Genomic DNA, 18,321 nt, shown 5'->3' with positions numbered 1-18,321 from the left:
GCCAAATGTATAACTGAAAGTTCTCTGAATTAATTTCCCAGTGAAACAATGACTGTTAAAAGAATAAGTAATAAAATGTGCTAATACGAACTTCAAAGTCTATATACCCAATGGAAATACACTCATGTTCACCAAAAGATACGTAAAAAAACAAAAAAGTTCATAGCAGCACTATTTTTTAGAGAAAGAGACTGAAGCTCCGAGTTCAATGACTTACCCCGTTTCACAAGTCACCTACCATCACATTTCCCTCAGTGGCCTTAATGGAGGCCACCAACTTTGTGCTGGGCACTGTGGTGGGTGGGTGCTGGAGCTACACAGATGAGCACGTTAGGAATGGAACAACTCTTATTTGCTTACTCGACCTATTGGAGAGTCGGGGAAGATTTTTTCACCCATTTCCGTATCGGGAATTGTGGTGGCAAAGAATATAGATCAGCAAAGGTGATAGTTCCCATTTACTGATTGTGCACTGTCCTAAGTGCTGTACCATATATATATATATATATAGATAGATAGATATACATATGCACACACCATATACGTACACATCATCTTCCTTAATCCTCAACGATCCTTGTTAATAATATCCCCATTTTACTGAGACGAAAAAGAGAGGCTCAGTGAGCCTGATTCGCACAAGGTCACAGAACAGTTAAGGGTTCCCCTCACATTTGTACCCTTATCGGGCTGACTCTAGGGCTCTAGGTCTCAACTCTTATATCCAGTTAAAGATTTTTGTTAGAATCCGGCTACGAGTCAGGAAAAATGGAAGCCGCAATGCAGTCCAAGGAACCTGAAGAGCCGGCGCCCAGTTTAGGGCCACTGGGAAGAAAGGAGGGCGGTGGCAGGTCTGGGAATTTGGGAGCCTTCTGGATGAGAGACTGAGGGAAAGAGGAAGAGAGGCTGCGCGGGAGTCTCCGCTTCTTTGGGAAGAAAATTCCCACGGCCACCTCGGGAGCGTGGAAAGCCGCAGGCTCCCACGGAGGGGCGCGGGGAGCGCGCGGCCGTTATGGGCGGGGCCTCGGGGCGGAGCGGGGGCGGGGCCTGCTGCGCCTCAGCTCTTAGCGGCGGCGGCGGCGGCGGCGAGGAGCGCTCGGGCGGACTACTCTGCTTTCCCGCGCGGCGCCGCCTCCTGCCGCGCCTCCGCCTTCTTCTCGGCCCCGCCACCGGCTTCCTCCTCCTCAGACTGCCCTCAGCCCGCGCACCAGCCGGCTCCGTTATGGCGACCCGCAGCCCCAGCGTCGTGGTGAGCAGCCTGGCCCGCCAGGCCCGTGGCGGCGGCGGCGGCCGTTCCCTGAGACGCGGGGCCGCAGTGCGGGCTCGGGTCGGCGTGGCCCGGGGCCGGGGGGCGGGGGCGGCCGCAGCCTCCTGGTTCGGCCGCGCGTCACACCCGGGCGGTTGGGGGGATGGAACGGTGAGGTGGGGGTGGCCGCCTCAGGAGAGCCCCGGGAAGGAGGGCTGCGTGTGGGAGGAGAGGGTGGAAATGGCGTTTTGGTTGACATGTGCCGCTTGCGAGCGTGCTATGGGGAGGGGCCGTGGGCCAGTTCGGGAATGATCTGGCGGGGTGAGGGTGGGAGCTTTCTTAGGAGGGGCTCTTCCCTGTCGATTTGCGGTGTGTGGGTGAGGTCCTCGGGGCAGCTCCATGAGAGGGACCAGGAGCACGGAAACGACCACATGGGAGGCATGCGGGGACTGGTATTTTAATCTAGTTTTGCAGACATTGTAATGATTATTTGTGGGAATGCGCATTGCCTCATTGCATCCTCACGGCAGCCTTGGCAGCGGTAACCATGCCTACCTTTTTACACACGTAGAAAGTAGTTAGCCGATATTAGGTAGCTTTCCCACGGCCCAGAGGTAGCCAGGCCTCGTAATCAGATCTGCTTGAATCCGGATCCTATGCTCTTTGATGCTGCAGGGGACAAAAAATGCGAATCTGGTCCTTACCTTCAAGGGCATTGGCACCGTAATCCGTCTTTGGTATCCTGTCTCCAGCCTCATTGGTTCTTTTCCTTGTTTCTCGAACAAGCCCAGCTGCTCCCTCCCCTTACCCTCCCGTTTTGATCACGCTTGCTAAAATAGCCAACCCTCTCTCAATAGTTAAATGCCTTAGTCTGCATTATTACTATTATTATTATTATTTTAGCAGTTACCTTATTACCTGTTGATTGTCTCTCCCACAAAAACATAAACTTTATAAGGGCAGGAAGCACCGCTGTAACCCCAGCGCGTAGTACAGTGCCTGGCATGCAAGAAATTCTCAGTGATGGTCTGTTGGATGAATACATTAAATAATTAACCACTTGAGCCCTAAAAAGGGAAGGGTTCTAGTTCATATTAGGCATTGTGACTTAAGGTAAAGAGTAGTGCTCTTAATGGAGTCTGGCCTGGGATCCTGCTTGCGTGGGTTATTTACTAGCAGTGTAGCCTTGGGTAACTAGCTTTCTGGATTTAAGTGTCTTATGTATAACTGAGGTGCTAACTACCTCATGGTGTTATTGAAAGGATAGCCGGTCTTTGTGAATGAACAACCTTTGCGTGGTTCCTGACTGGGAATAGTAATAATATCTATCGATGTGTTTACCTACATAGTCCTGTTTAGTCCTCAAAACAACCCTCTAACAAAAGTATGATTATCGTTTTACAGATGAGGAATCCTTGAAGCCTCAGTGAGAGGTTAAGTAACTTAACCTCTTAACGTAACATACCCAGTGTCACACAGTTATTAAGAGGAGCTCAGACTCAAACCTAGGTCTCTCTCAAGGAGGGCCCATACACTTAAATGTTATGCTAATAGTAGGTACTCAACTGTTTTTATTCAGTTGCTGAGGAAGTTAGATGCTTTTAAGCTTTGGGGTCCAATGGCTGCACCAGCATATAGTGAATTATTTTTGCTAGAACTGGCTGTTAGTTTTGTTTGAGCATCAAGATATTGATTGTGTTTTCGGTTTGCAAATTCCTGTTCCTTTTTTAATTTCCTTCCCAGAAATTGTCTTCATGTTAGCAGTGACGGACACTTAAATAGTGCTTACTGTATGCTGGTTACTAAGCCCTTTACACATATTAACTGGTTTGATATTTATTTAAAAAATTTATGTGGCTCAGAGAGGTTAAGTAACTTTCCCAAGATTACCCAGCAATACTAGGATTTGAATCTAAGCTATCTGGCCCCAGAGTCTGCTCTTAACCTCTCCACTTTTAGGTTCATAGTGACAGTAGTAGATATTTATTTAGTACTTATTATGCTTTAGGCATTGAAGTAAATATTTTGCAACATTATCTAATATAACTGCCCTAAAAATACATAATAGGAGGGAGAGAGATAAACACTAGGATGACCTTGGAGGCACAGATTGGTGAACTATTGATAACTTGCCCAGTATCACTTAGATGAAATTGACCTGCAGATCTGCCTGATATGACCCATGCTACTTGTAACTATCTCTCTAAACTTCCAGGGTAAACTTGGACACACTTGAACAAAGAACAAGCTTCTGAATGTTTGCAAGTTATTGTGAAACATCAGATACACATTATGTGGATAAAATATCTTCTAAATTTCAGGATGGTAGTGCTAGAAATGTAACCCTTATTAACTGGACTTAAATCTTACCCGGCTAATAATTTTCACAGAATTGATAAAATAGTGCATTTTTTTGGTCCACAACCCTATCATTGTTATCAGGGTTTAGACTGACAATGTAGACCAAAATTATTCTTGGTGACCACCAAAAAATGGAGCAGTTGAGTTTGGGGGTTTCATTCTACAAATTGATTAACGTGACATGCATACTGTAGATTCATCTTAATTGTTTTCTGTCCATTTTTTGTATCTAGGTGTCACAGAAAGTCCATAGGCAGGAGGTAGGAAAAAGACAAAAGGACCAACCAGATCAGCAGAGAAGAGGGGTCTTGAAGTTCTCTTTTAGATTTCTGTAGTTCACGAGGCAGTAACTGGGCCATGTCATTCTTTTCCCCTGTGAAGAGATGATAAAGATGTGCTAGTGTGCTCTTCTTCCTATCTGTAATTGTATATTGTGTGCATTGATAAGATTTATATGCTATAAAAGTGTCAACCACCATCGTTAATATTGAGACTGGATTGTTATTTTCCACCAGTGGCTACCAAATTACTAACAAACATTTAGAATAACTTGCTACTAATAAGAATTCAAACAAACACTTCAGATTGCTATGAAACTACTATCTTCAGCACTGTGCTTCTGATAATTGATAGGCATTTATGTTTTGCCCAGAATTAACATGCCTGTTATTCCACTGTGCACACTGGAAAGGAAAGATGATAGTATTAGATAGTAGTTATGGGCCCGCTTACGTAGAAGCAGGTAATAATTTATCCCTGAGTTGAATAGAATGCTGATTTTAATTCTTGTAACCCTTAGATTCTTGTAAACCTTTTAATTCTTTTCACATTTAGGGATAAATGCATCAGTAGTTCATAATTTTGGTCTTATGATATCCTGAGTTATTACAAATTATCCCAAGGGGATGACACATCTGCTTTGGGTTTTTCTGAGAATTTTAAAGTGTCTGAATATAAAAGGTAAAAATATGCCACCTAGCCATTTCTGCCTATTCTAGAAGCTTGGAATTATTGTTGGTTACTAGGAATAAAATAAAATGTATTTTATCTATTACTGTACATCTTTTAATTCATATTTTTAAAGACTCGCTTCCTCACTTCCATTTAGTCTTGTTTGGACCCAGGAACATTGTCATTTTTTGACCACAAACAGGCTTAAGCAATCCTGCTCACAGATGATGAATTGATGTTGCATGTGTTGTCTTAGCTCGAGTTAATTTCCATGCTTACTGTAATTTTAGATAGTATATCTCTGTAATTAGACATGTGTAAACCACAAAATTTTTCATGTATGGAAACCATTATTATCGATGTGACACATAATTATTAAGAATTTGTGGCTTCAGTTCTACTGAAAAATAAAATTATTTTGGTAATTTATGATAGCAAATAGACAAAAGATAGTAATGTTACATTTTCAATAATCTTTCATATTAATAAAAGTGCCTTGTAGATTTTACCATTAACAAGTATATTACAGATAGGTTAGAATTTGAGAGCTATGTTTTAAAGCTCTGAGGAGATGCAGTCAGATTTCTGAACTGTCTGGGTAAATGGTAAGTAACTGAGAGCTATTAATAACCTATCCTTTGGCCATTTCTGGCTGAACTGGAAATCAGAGTAGGAAAGGTGGATCTGCAGAGAAACCACATTTCATTTGTTTACCACTTCCAGCCCCTCCAGGGCTCTCCCCCAAATATTTTGGGGTTGGGCCCTCCCCAAAGCCATCCAGGACCTTCTTTGCGGTCTTTAGCCATTTTATGTTAAGTTCATATGTTGAAGCTCTAACCCCCAATGTGATGGTATTTGGAGATGGGGCCTTTGGAAGGTAATTAGGATTAGGTACGGTCATGAGGGTGGGGCCCTGGTCTTTTAAGAAAGACACCGGAGAGTTTCCAGCCCCAGCGCTCAGCACACAGATAGCTAGGAGAAGATGGCTGCCTACAAGCCAAGAGAAGAGATGTCAGAATGAAACCTACTTTGCTGGCCCCTTGGTCTTGGACTTCCCAGCCTAAAGAACTGTGGGGAATAAATTACTGTTGTTTAAGCCACCCGGTCTACAGTATTTTGTTGTGGCAGACTAATGCAGTTCTTTTAGAAGGTGTTGGTAATAACCACGTGCTTAGACATGCAACACCAAGTCACAAATAATAAAACAGATGTGATTTATACTCATATACAAAGTTGGGCATTGCTATTGCCTAGTTGATTTAGAAGGCTGTGCTAATTCAGTATCAGAGACATACCAGTCTAATTTACTCAGTTTATATCCTAGGCAACAGAATATATTGACTACTTTAAGCTTGATATTGCTTTAGGAGGGAGTCATTGGTGCTGGCTGACCTTGGGTTCCATGTTTATCTTTAGTGTGTATAACCGCTTTTGATAATCACACGTTTGTGGGCTTCTGAAGTTAGATTTGGTACAGATTATAAGCTTTAATGTGCTGTATAGTTAGTTATATGTGTATATGTCTTTTCCATTAGATTATATGCTCTTTGAAGGCTCTAAATTTATAATCATCTTTGTATCCCCCTACAAAATCTATTGCATAGTACCTTAATCAAGGTGGGTGCTGGATGCATTTTTATATAATTAAACATATTGCAATCCCTTCCTATCAGAGTACCCACTGGATTGTTAACTAATCCATGTTAGATGGGGTTAATTAATACCAGATATTAACCAATATCAGATGGAACAAATAAGGGCTGATAAGATTAAAGGCCACCAAGTATATTTCTCTCTAGCTCTTCTAGAGATTGAGATTATTAGCCCTGTTTAATATGAAGCTTTGGTGCTTGGGATGATTAAAACAAATTCCTGTCTATTGAATTATATCTTCTGTTATTTCTTATTGTCAGTGGTCTAGGTGCAAGCAAGGCTTCTGAGAGTTTGAGTACCCTCCTAAACTCCCATAATACTTTTTCTGTATTTTTAAAATAGTTTCACACTGTCTTATGGTTTTTCATGTATATGTCATATCTTCTACTACACTGTAAGCTCTTTGAGGGTAGTTGTGTCAAATTTATCTAATCCTCTCTAGTATGTACAACATAGTAGGTACTCAATAAATATTTGAGTGAGTGTTGGTGATAAGAATTACAGGTCCTGAATAAGGTCCTCACCATTTAAAAATTACTATTCTAATACATATTTGAACATTAAATATGAATTTTTAAAACTTGGATTTTTCATTAATGTAAAATTGAGAAAAAGTGATGTTGGTACCTTGTTATCATTTAAATAAATTGCTTCCTGTTTAACTTTATTTGAAACATACACAGGTACACATATTAGTATAATGAACCCTCATGTAGTCCTTGCCCAGTTCTGACAATTATCTACGCATGGCCAAATCATATGTTTCTTAAATTAGGACCCCCATAAATACACCCCATGTATTTATAGTGAATTATAACAAAGTTGTGAACTTATGCCTAAAGTACCTCAAGTGATACAGGTTTTATGAATTCTTATTTTTGCCTTTTGGGAAGAGTTATATTGACATGTTTTTTTAATCTTGAAATAACATATCAACCCTTTTACACTGAATGTGATATGTAAATCTAATAGTATTGATTGAAAATAAAACCTTTTGAATTGGAAAAAAGAATTTTTTTAATTAAAAAACGTTTTTTTGCCACGCTACACAGCTTGTGGAATCTTAGTTCCCCAACCGGGGCCCTCAGCAGTGAAAGCGCAGAGTCCTAACCACTGGACCGCCAGGGAAGTCCCTGAATTGGAAATTAATTTGGCGTGTTGACAGAGAGAGAATTCCTATTTGGGGGGGGTACATCTGTGCTGGTCTGTCTGTGTTAAACTGCATGTTTGGGATGAACTCTGGGCAGAATTCACATTGGCTTTGATTGAGACAAACAAGACTCTTGAAGTTCTTAGGCTGCCTGCAAAACCCATAGCCAGGCACTGAGCCATTTTCACAGAACCAGTAGGCTTTATAAGTGTTGCATGTTTCAAAGAGTCCTGGGTGGGTCCTGGTTTATGCTTATGGCAGAAGCAGTGAGTAACTGGGAGGAAGGGGTGAGTAAGTCTCAGGGAAGCCATTTTGGTGCTCCGGATCTTGACTTTAAAAGCACTATGAAATGGTACGTTTTCATTCTTGTCAGGTAATAGCAGATCTGTTCTGATGAGCCTGATATCAATGTTTGTCCTCTTGTAGCATCTAGCAAGGTCTAGCTCTTCTTTTCCCAGAACTTTTAACTAAATTTCAGTTTATAAAATTTAGAAAAGTAATGCTTGCTTGTTATGAAGCATTATAAAAGTAATGCTTGCTTGAAATACTCTTGTAGATGACACAAATGTCCTAGTCCCATTCTTTTTTTTTAACATCTTTATTGGAGTATAATTGCTTTACAGTAGTGTGTTAGTTTCTGCTTTATAACAAAGTGAATCAGCTATACGTATACATATATCCCCATATCTCCTCCCTCTTGCGCCTCCCTCCCACCCCCCCATCCCACCCCTCTAGGTGGTCGCAAAGTACCGAGCTGATCTCCCTGTGCTATGCGGCTGCTTCCCACTAGCTATCTATTTTACATTTGGTAGTGTAGATATGTCCATGCCACTCTCTCACTTCGTCCCAGCTTACCCTTCCCCCACCTGTGTCCTCAAGTCCATTCTCTACATTTGTGTCTTTATTCCTGTCCTGCCCTTAGGTTCAGAACCATTTTTTTTTTTTAGATTCCATATATATGGGTTAGTATACGGTATTTGTCTTTCTCTTTCTGACTTACTTTACTCTGTATGACAGTCTCTAGGTCCATCCACCTCACTACAAATAACTCAATTTCATTTCTTTTATGGCTGAGTAATATTCCATTGTATATATGTGCCACATCTTCTTTATCCATTCATCTGTCGATGCACACTTAAGTTGCTTCCATGTCCTGGCTATTGTAAATAGAGCTGCAGTGAACATTGTGGTACATGACTCTTTTTGAATTATGGTTTTCTCAGGGTATATGCCCAGTAGTGGGATTGCTGGGTTGTATGATAGCTCTATTTTAGTTTTTTAAGGAACCTCCATACTCCCATTCTTTTTATAGTAAATGTCTTCTGAAATAAGCCTGATGACAATGTTTAGCAGATACATTAGTACTTCACCTTAGAGGACCTGGCATAATCTTTTGCCCCTCAAAATAGGATTTTTTTCCTGCATATGAAAGTAATACATGTTTTTAAAAAAACAAATCAATATTGACTTCACACCTCGTGCCGAGCGAGTGCCTGTGCACTATGTGCTGCTGGAGCTTACCTGTGGGCATGTCCCAGTCCACCTGCCTGAGTCACTGCCAGGCTCCTGGCCACGTGCTCCAAGCAGAAGCGGTGCACAGCTACTACCAGTCTGACATGACGGTACTTGAAATTCCACCGAAGTCTGGAAAACTCAGAGCTCTTGGGACTGAAAGAGAGATGATGTGAACCTCAAATTTCTTAAAATATAATTATCAATTCTGTGAATAATAAATGTATCTTAAGTATATATTTTAGAAATTTATTGAAAACCAAGCTACTTGTCCTTAAGCACCTAATACAGTGCTGACTGAAGGAGGAGGTACTCAATAGATATTAACTGATGCAGTGAGATTTAATTATGGTTTGACCAGTATTTCTTGCAAACTGCCAGAGTTCATGTCATCAGCTTCTTGAATGTGATTTGGAAGATACTTAGTCTTGAATGTCATGTGAGACAGTATTATAATTGTGGTTTGTGTCTTTGAATAAGCTTTAAATATAATGCTGAGTGGGAATTATAAATCAACTATAATTTTTTTAAAAAGTGAAATTGGCAGTGGGGAAAAAAAAGAAGTCAAAGTGTAGAAAGTGGCAGGTCCCCACTTCTTACAGTTGACTATTGTTTGGTATATTCTTCCATACCCACCCTTTCTTTCTTCCTCTCTCCCTCTCTCTCCTCTTTTTTTAACTTTTTGTATTAAAATTTTTTTGTTTGTAGATTTGGTTTTAATATATCATAAAATTTCCCCATACTTTTCACATATGTATATAAAAACACATACTACCACAAATAATTTATAAGAAAGACTTGATATTTTTAAAAAGCAATATGTACTCACTGAAGAAAATTTGGGATATATAGTATAAAGAGTTAAATAAAATCGCTGTAACTCCCCTCCGCAAGACAAAAGTTTTTTATGATTTTGTTACATTTTTCTGTGTTTACAGGCCCATTATATAATTATAAAACTGTAATCATAGTACATTTTACCACCACAGGTACCTCATCATCAGTGTTATTAAACATTTTGCATTATAAGGACTGGACATATCAAGACGACCAATATGTGGTCCTACTCAAACAATCTTAGAGTATCTATTATGAAGGCACCTCATGAGTTGATTATAACAATCTCAGACTTCTAGAAGTTTGGATTTTTAAGGAATCACTTAGCTTTTTTGGTGATTCTTTTTTCCTACTGTGAGATGAGAGAGACTCTTTGGGTTTGAGGTGGGGAACAGCAGTTTTTCTTGCTCACTGTAATATTTTAACTTGCTAGACTATACTGTATTAAGCATTTTTTACTAAATTTTCAAACATTTGCAAAAGTCGGGAGAATAATGTAATGGATCCCCATATACTCATCACGCGTTTATAATATTGTCAAGATTTTGCCACATTTGTCTTAGCTCTTTAAAGTTTTTCTTTTACTCTGCTGAACTAAAGAAAATTTCATGTCATTTTACTTCTGTAATCTTAACTATTCATCTCTAAAACATGTGGTTGATTTCTTATATAACTGTAATTCATTATCATACCTACGAAATTACAGAAAGTTCTTGATATCATACCTAAATTTCTGTGATAGGCTAAGGGTTCTAAACGTCTAAATCCAATCAAGTGTTTGTATCATGAAATGCTCTCACTGAAAACAGCCATATTTCTCTTTCAGATTAGTGATGATGAACCAGGTTATGACCTAGATTTATTTTGTATACCTAATCATTATGCTGAGGATTTGGAAAAGGTGTTTATTCCTCATGGACTAATTATGGACAGGTTAGTACGATCTTAAATTGAAATTTTGTTTTTTTCTTATATTAATTTCAAGTGTCAGCAACTGTTTTAAGTAGTTGATGTTTGAACATGAACTAGACCAGCTTGTCACATAATAGATGCTTTCTGTTTTAAAAGCCCTCTTGACAAAAAAGGGAGGAAGGGAGAGCTTACTAATTACCCAGTATAAGTCATGGTATACTGGGAATCTGTAGGGAGTAGAATAAAGTAAATATTGAAGGGAGATTGGAAGAATGAACTCTAGGCACAAAGTCTGATTTCTCAACCCTGAACAGGGTAATGGACTGGGGCTGAATCACGGGAAGACAAGGTCAGATTTTGATGATTATGCACGTCTAGCTTGAAAATTTCCTGTTAAATGAATTGCAGTGAAAAACTTTACTTGTTATTTAAATGCTTGCCTTGTGTGTCTGGCTGTTGTTTTTTATTTTAAAATTATAATATCAATATTATAACTCTATTCTAATATAGCTATATTCTAGAATTCTAAAATATTCTAACTATAGAGGCTTAAACAAGAAGAGTGAAGTTCTCTCAGCCTGCTGTACACATTTCCTCCCTATACATTGGCCATGTACATATACTATATATTTTAACACATGGGTATTACTATCATATAGGTCTAAAATTTATTGGGCATTTTTTCATATTAATACATCCAGAACTATCTCATATATTTTAAAGGTTGCATGGCATTCCATTTTCTGGCTGTACCATAATTGATATAACCAGTTCCTTATTGATTAGGTGCAAGATGTCTCCATTATTTTGCTTTTGCAGATCATACTAGAAGGGAACATCGTTTTATAGATGTTTGGGCAGTTGCTCAAATTTATCCACGGGGAAATTTTGTGACAAGGGGAAGGTGTTTATTGAATGTTTTGATACTGCCAAATTATCCTCCAAAAAGTTTATATTAATTTATACTCCCAATGGTATATGAGAGTGCTCTTTCCTTACAATCTCTTCTAATATTGTATTATTGGAATTTGCTGGTTTGATAGGTGAAAATTGTATCTTATTTTAATTTGCGTTTTTAAAATTTATGATAGATGTAACAGTACACTTGGATTTGGAAGGTTTTTGAAATTTTTATCTTCACTTTATGAGCAAGGATATTATACTTCATGGGGGCAAAGGATGTGTTTTGTTGAAGTTTAATCTTTTTTTTTTTTTTTTTTTTTTTTTAATGCTTGGCTGAGCCTCGCAGCTTTCGGGATCTGAGTTTCCCAGACCAGGGATCGAACCTAGGGCCACGGCACTCAAAGTGCCGAGTCCTAACGACTGGACTGCCAGGGAATTCGAAGTTTAATCTTTAAGGGATGTTTGTTGTAAAGTTTAAATGTTCCTTTTATAATATAATTTAATTTCTATTAAATTCTTGATTTTATTTCTGTAGGACTGAACGGCTGGCTCGAGATGTGATGAAGGAGATGGGAGGCCATCACATCGTGGCCCTCTGTGTGCTCAAGGGGGGCTATAAATTCTTTGCTGACCTGCTGGATTACATCAAAGCACTGAACAGAAATAGTGATAGATCTATACCTATGACTGTAGATTTTATCAGACTGAAGAGCTACTGTGTAAGTATATTTAATGCATGTTTAAAATAAACGTGGCATTTTTATTATATGTATCCTATATGTATGAGCTTTAGCTGGTTATATATAAATTCCATTAGCTTATAACTTATACAACTAAAGAACCAAAATTGATCTACATAATAGATAAAAACAAAACCATATGAATTCAAATTAACATTAATTTGATGTGAAGGACTATGTTTTGCTGAAATAAAAACAAAACAAAACAAAAAAACCCATGGCAACTGTAGGTTTTCCTGTATGTTTTTGAAGCTCTGCGAACTATACTTACATGTTCATTTTACTTGGTTAGAGTGAGATTTTCTAATATATTCCCTAGTACTGTATATCCAAGTAAATATTGTCTTTTTCAAACTAGTCGCCTATACTTATTTTAAAGGTTCTTTGGTTTACTTTTGTTTTGTTTTGTTTTGGATTTTGAAAAACCCGTTTTCGGAATTGCTCTTGGGACTTGGGGGATATACTCTTTTGACTGTACTTACTGGTGGCAGATGTCCTCTCTGGAGCTAGATTGACTTGAGGGGGAGTCGTATTTGGAGTTAGGTGTGAGTAATAAGGTGGGTCAACAGTTGTCTCTTAGAAAGTGCGTATGGAGCGAGAGCATTAGCACATTGAAAAGACCACTTTTGAGTCACAGTCGCTTTGTCTGTGTCACACAATCTCAAATGCTTCAGAATATTGACACTTTGTGGTGAATCAAAATCCAAGTCATCTTTACTCGTGAATTTCATCATCCACAATTTCTTTGATCGTGTGAATGTTTGATTTTTATTACTTCATACTGTTGCTTTTTTTCTGGTTGTATGTTGTCATTGTAGTTCCTGAGAGTTACTCCTTTCCTTAAAAATAGGATTTTTCCTAGCTTCTTCAAGGATTAGAATAAATGTCTGATCTTTGCTCTTTCATGAATCAGTATTGTAGTGCATCTTTGTAGAAACTTGGCTTATGTTTACATTTTCATTGAGCATAAGACCACTTATCTACATTTAACTTTCAGCCTCCATTCTCTTCGTTAATCATCTATTTGACCCAAGTCTTTGACCTTTTCTCCATTTTCATCAGTCCTGTGGGTGATTGGACAGCCATTTAAGCATTATCATAGACATTTTCCCTATCCTGTTAAAACCCTTTGTGCTCATATATCATGACATTACTTCATACTCATAAGCTCCTTTTAACGTGTCAGAGTCTCACTTGAATTAAAGACTTGCTTAAATACAAAATTTGGATTTTTACTCAACAGAAGTTATTTATTTTGCTGATTTACACTAAGATTTAATTCTAGGCAGTATAGCTGCCCAGGCTTTAATATGTTGTTGCTTAGAGGCAAAACATGGGCTTACAGTCCAGGGCTTGATTTCTCTGTTTGGTCTTCTTAAGCACCGCCCCCCCGCCCCCCACATGTGCACATAAAAATCAATTTTGTTACTTTATGACTTATACTTCATTGCTCTGGGGACTTGTGCAGAATGTTCTTTCTTTGAAAAGAAAGCTCATTTAAAAACTGAGAGGAGTTTAATATTTTTAAGAGTATTTTATAGTTATAGAGCAATTTTGAAGCGGTAGAAACACTTTGACATTTTAATTCCATTTTCTACTTTTAGTTTTTTTCCTGTTTGTTGTTTTTTATTTTTATTTTTTTGTTTGTTTGTTTTTGGCCACGCTGCGTGGCATGCAGGATCTTAGTTCCCCAACCAGGGATCGAACCTGTGCCCCCTGCAGTGGAAGCTTGGAGTCTTAATCAGTGGACCACCAGGGAAGTCCTAGTTTTTTTCCTATTAGTTTCAGATGTTAGAGGATTGTTAAGCTGAACTCCTCAACTGATAAAAAGCGTTGGAACATTCAACATGATTAAAGCAAACATTTAGGTAAATTTTCACATAGAGAAAAAAATATCTGTTCTGTTTTATGTGAAATTCTGTGTAGATTTACTACTAAACAATAGAAATTAGGAAAACCATATACTTTCTGTTGATTTGAAGTAACATTTCTACCCTATTTAATAATTCATCAGCTTGTTGTGGAAGATATTCACATGTGCCTATAAAAAAACAGGCAATTTAATTTGATATAATCATAAAATGGGAATTTAAAATTGCAGCATCAGTAACATTGATGTTAATGCAGTTTTACATGTTGATCTTGACCAGTTTGAAACAGTGAATTAAACATTAACTGTTCTGTACTTATCCTAAAGAAATGCTCCATGAACTATTAAATGTTCCCAGAATATATAAAGAGCCATAATAATATTAACACACCCCATCTAGTTTTTCTTCAGAATGAAAATTGTATTTTTCCGATTAAAAAATACATGTTTATTATAAAGAACATACAACCATGGAAAGTTATAAAGGAATTAAGTCACCCTAAATTCCACTACCACTTTTATTTCTAATATTTTGAAGAATTTTCTCTCTGTGTATATACACTCACATTATAGTTTACATACTTAGAGTAGCTAGGCAGAATTTTATTTGCTTAGTGCCTAGTTGACAGGTTGCCTGGGGATTCCAAATACCATGTTTCATTAAATCTTAGCACTGATTTTAAGATTTACCACTATTTTTTGTACTGCTAAGAAAGAAGACGCTGTCAGTTATTGTTGTAAGTTGCTGTTGATTGTAATATGTCAGTTTCAGGGGTATTAAAATGTGAATGTACATCTTAGAACAATAAAATGTAGTACTATATATTCAATGACTTTTCTATCCCTAAGGCTCTGTGATATTAAAAAAAGACACAGTTGATAAGTGTGCAAATGTATTTTCTCTGTTGTGAGTTCAATTTTGCAGTGAATTTTTTTTTTTACTAAAATAGTTTAATTTAAAAAAAAAATGAGGAAGTCTCGAGAGGGAACGTTGTCCAACAAGTAAATTTTTTGTGGGAATATTTTTTGTGGGCCCTAAGCAAAGGAGAAATTAACCTGATTTATGGTGTGTCCAGACTAAATGGCTTACGTTAAAATGAAATTCTTCTTAGAATTTTATTTTATTTATTTTTCATTATTATTATTTTAAAAATATTTATTTATTTATTTATTTGGTTGTGTCGGGTTTTAGTTGCAGCAGGCAGGCTCCTTAGTTGCAGCATGCATGTGGGATCTAGTTCCTGGTCCAGGGATCGAACCCAGGCCCCCTGCATTGGGAGTGTAGAGTCTTAACCACTGCACCACCAGGCAAGTCCCTCTTCTTAGGATTTTAAATCTTGCAGAAAACTTTTGAGTTATGAATTATTATCTCCATGTACATTTGAGAACAATGAGGGGCAGAGGGATTAAGTGACTTGCCCAGGATCATACAGGTCTTCAATTTGAACACAGGCCTTTAATTCTGTGCAGAACTGAGAGTCTTATTTGGGAAAACTTTTAACTGACTTGGATCCTCTAATATGGGCTTCCTATTATTTCTTCAGAAGTTTTGCATGCAAACAATTCATTTTGCCAGTTATGGGATTTTTCCTCAGTTAGGGTCAAGGTTCAGAAAGCTATAAGTTTCAGTCTTAATCTTGGAAGTCACTTGATTAGTAGCTTGATTAGGCTATCTGTTTAGTATGTCAAAGGTACAAATTACTTTATAGCAATTTGTTATTTGTAAGAAACTGACTTTTTGAGTGAGCTTGTTGAAGAAAAATGCAGAAAATATTGGAGTAGTTTCTTAAAGTGTCTCGTCTAAGAAGAGGTCAGTAGCTTTTGGTCTGACACTTTTCTCTGTATGTATTTAGTTAATGGCTTTAAGGTATGCTTTTTTCTCCAGAACAGTTGAAGTTAAATGTAAACGTACCACTTTGATGTTGACACTAGATAGTCTAAAGCTTATCTTCTGTAAATCTATCTATTTATATAAAGAAAGTGAAGTGATTTATGCCTTTCTCCTGCTTATTGAACTAAGACCATAGACGTGGATGGAGAAAAGAATTTGTTCAGTTTAAATTGGCAGGAATGGGGATGTGTACTGTCCATGGTATAAGGAAACACTAACAGAACTAGAGTCAAAAGTATACTTTCTAACTCTTGCCTGTGGATTTTCACTGTGATGTAGTCCTTGTCGGACAACTTAGGTTTTATGTAAGCACCCTGATTAGTAGAACATGAAGGTACTGGTCAGGTTTGGCCCCATGAAACCACAACTTCTATTTTTAAAAAAAATTAAGGAGGGAGTTTCCTGGTGGCGCAGTGGTTAAGGATCCACCTGCCAATGCAGGAGACATGGGTTCGAGCCCTGGTCTGGAAAGATCCCACATGCCGTGGAGCAACTAAGCCCATGGGCCACAACTACCGAGCCTGTGCTCTAGAGCCCGCGAGCCACAACTACTAAGCCTGCGTGCCACAACTACTGAAGCCCGTGTGCCTAGAGCCCGTGCTCCGCAACAAGAGAAGCCACACAATGAGAGGCCCGTGCACCACAACGAAGAGTAGCCCCTGCTCACCACAACTAGAGAAAGCCCGCGCACAGCAACGAAGACCCAACACAGCCATAAATAAATAAATAAATAAACAAATTTTTTAAAATTAAGGAAATTGATTAATTCACTCAGCAAACATATTACCACCTGTTGTATGCAAGGTACTATCTTTTAGGCCATGAAGAGTGGTTCTATAGAACATGTTTATCAGATCCTAGTCCCAAACCAGACATGGAATGAAAAACAAGAAGACAGGTTGCAATAACTTCTGAAGGTTTGAAAACAGTGTACTTGAAAATACCAGATATTAAATATCAGCACTAACACTTCAATCTTTTCTGGTACCCTGTTGTACTAAATGATATCTTTGATGTGTGTAGAGCAATGCTGACCAACAGAACTTTCTGTGATGATGGAAATGTTCTGTGTCTGTGTTGTCTAGTACGGAGCCACTAGCCACATGTGACTGTGAGGCTGTGAAATATATCTCATGCAACAGAGGCTCTGGGTTTTTTTTTGGGGCCACACTGCGCAGCATGTTGAATCTTAGTTTCCTGACCAGGGATTGAACCCGTGCCCTCTGCAGTGGAAGCGGATTCGTAACCACTGGACCCCCAGGGAAGTCCCTGAATTTTTAGTTTTATTTAATTTTAAATAATGTGGTTAGTGGTTATTATATTGGATAGTGCAGGATTAGATGATCTATAAGGGCCCTGCTTCATCAGCATCATTTTTAAAACTGATAATAGCTTCTTTTTCCTTTAAAGCAACATTTTAAGTTTAAAATAACAGGTAAATAAATTGACTTATTACCTGGGCATATATCCTTCCAGACTTATTATTTTCTGCATATATTTTTAGAAAATTGGATATCTGCCGTTTTTCATCTGAGGTGCAGTCTACCTCTAAAAGTTCATGATTCTAATATTCTCACTTTTGTTGATATTTGATCAGGGTACAGGAGACCAGTTAAAGGACACAGAGGATGGTTGAAATTATGACGTGAAGAGAAAATATGATTGAGTGTGGTGGACTTGGGACCTAGCTGGATGTAGAAGGAACAGTTGTTTCCCCATAACTCCATTCTAGGGTCCTAAAGAATGATCTGAAGTTCACTGCAAAAAGGAAGGCACATATCGCTAAGCCACTAAGTGCTAAGGCTGGACTTCCTACGTCAGTAATACTCCTAGTCTCACCCTCTTGGGAGCCCAGTTTTGGTGATTAACCTCTCTGCATTCTCTTCTTATGGTCTCAACCTGTTTGTTCCAAGCCGTTCTTTTGCAGCCCACTCATTAACGTGTTTTCACACAGCTTTCTCTCCTCTTTTCCTATACCAAGCTTCAGTTCTTGTTGCTACCTGGAGGTTTGCACAATTTTTAGGGATAGACAAATAAGAAAGTTCCTTCCTATTTCCTTTCTCTTTTTTTTACGTAGACTCGAGAAAAGGTAGATAAAATGGAAACACAGACACGGAGGGTATGTATTTGGTAGACCCAAAGAGCTTCTCTGGGGATTTTATGTAGTTGACAGTGACATTCTGAGTTAAGGACATATCGGGCTCTCCCATGCCAGTCCCATCATCTCCTTAAAGATGAAGCACATAAAAGTCACTCAGTAATGAAATGCAGCAGGGATACAGTGGGAAGCTTGTC

The 18,321-nt window shown here is 38.4% G+C and overlaps 1 protein-coding gene across 3 annotated transcripts in view; it reads left to right on the top strand.

The window, feature by feature from the left end:
* The first annotated feature begins 1,049 nt into the window (after window positions 1-1,049).
* HPRT1 (hypoxanthine phosphoribosyltransferase 1) overlaps window positions 1,050-18,321 on the top strand; it is a 32,113-nt gene continuing 14,841 nt past the window's right edge. For 2 of the 3 annotated variants that reach the window (XR_010939716.1, XR_010939715.1), the window contains exons 1-3: window positions 1,050-1,249; window positions 10,537-10,643; window positions 12,061-12,244. Coding sequence is in view for 1 of the 3 variants with exons in the window: in XM_067722302.1 (XP_067578403.1) it covers window positions 1,223-1,249; window positions 10,537-10,643; window positions 12,061-12,244 (318 nt within the window). In the remaining 2 variants the exon portion in view is untranslated. The remainder of the gene's footprint in view (window positions 1,250-10,536; window positions 10,644-12,060; window positions 12,245-18,321) is intronic. The other variant, XM_067722302.1, reaches the window with a different exon arrangement.

Source organism: Pseudorca crassidens, chromosome X (assembly GCF_039906515.1).
Source record: "Pseudorca crassidens isolate mPseCra1 chromosome X, mPseCra1.hap1, whole genome shotgun sequence".
In the NCBI taxonomy this organism is placed as follows: domain Eukaryota; kingdom Metazoa; phylum Chordata; class Mammalia; order Artiodactyla; family Delphinidae; genus Pseudorca; species Pseudorca crassidens.
The sequence above is the reverse complement of the archived record's forward strand: the minus strand, read 5'-3'. Positions and strand labels throughout refer to the sequence as shown.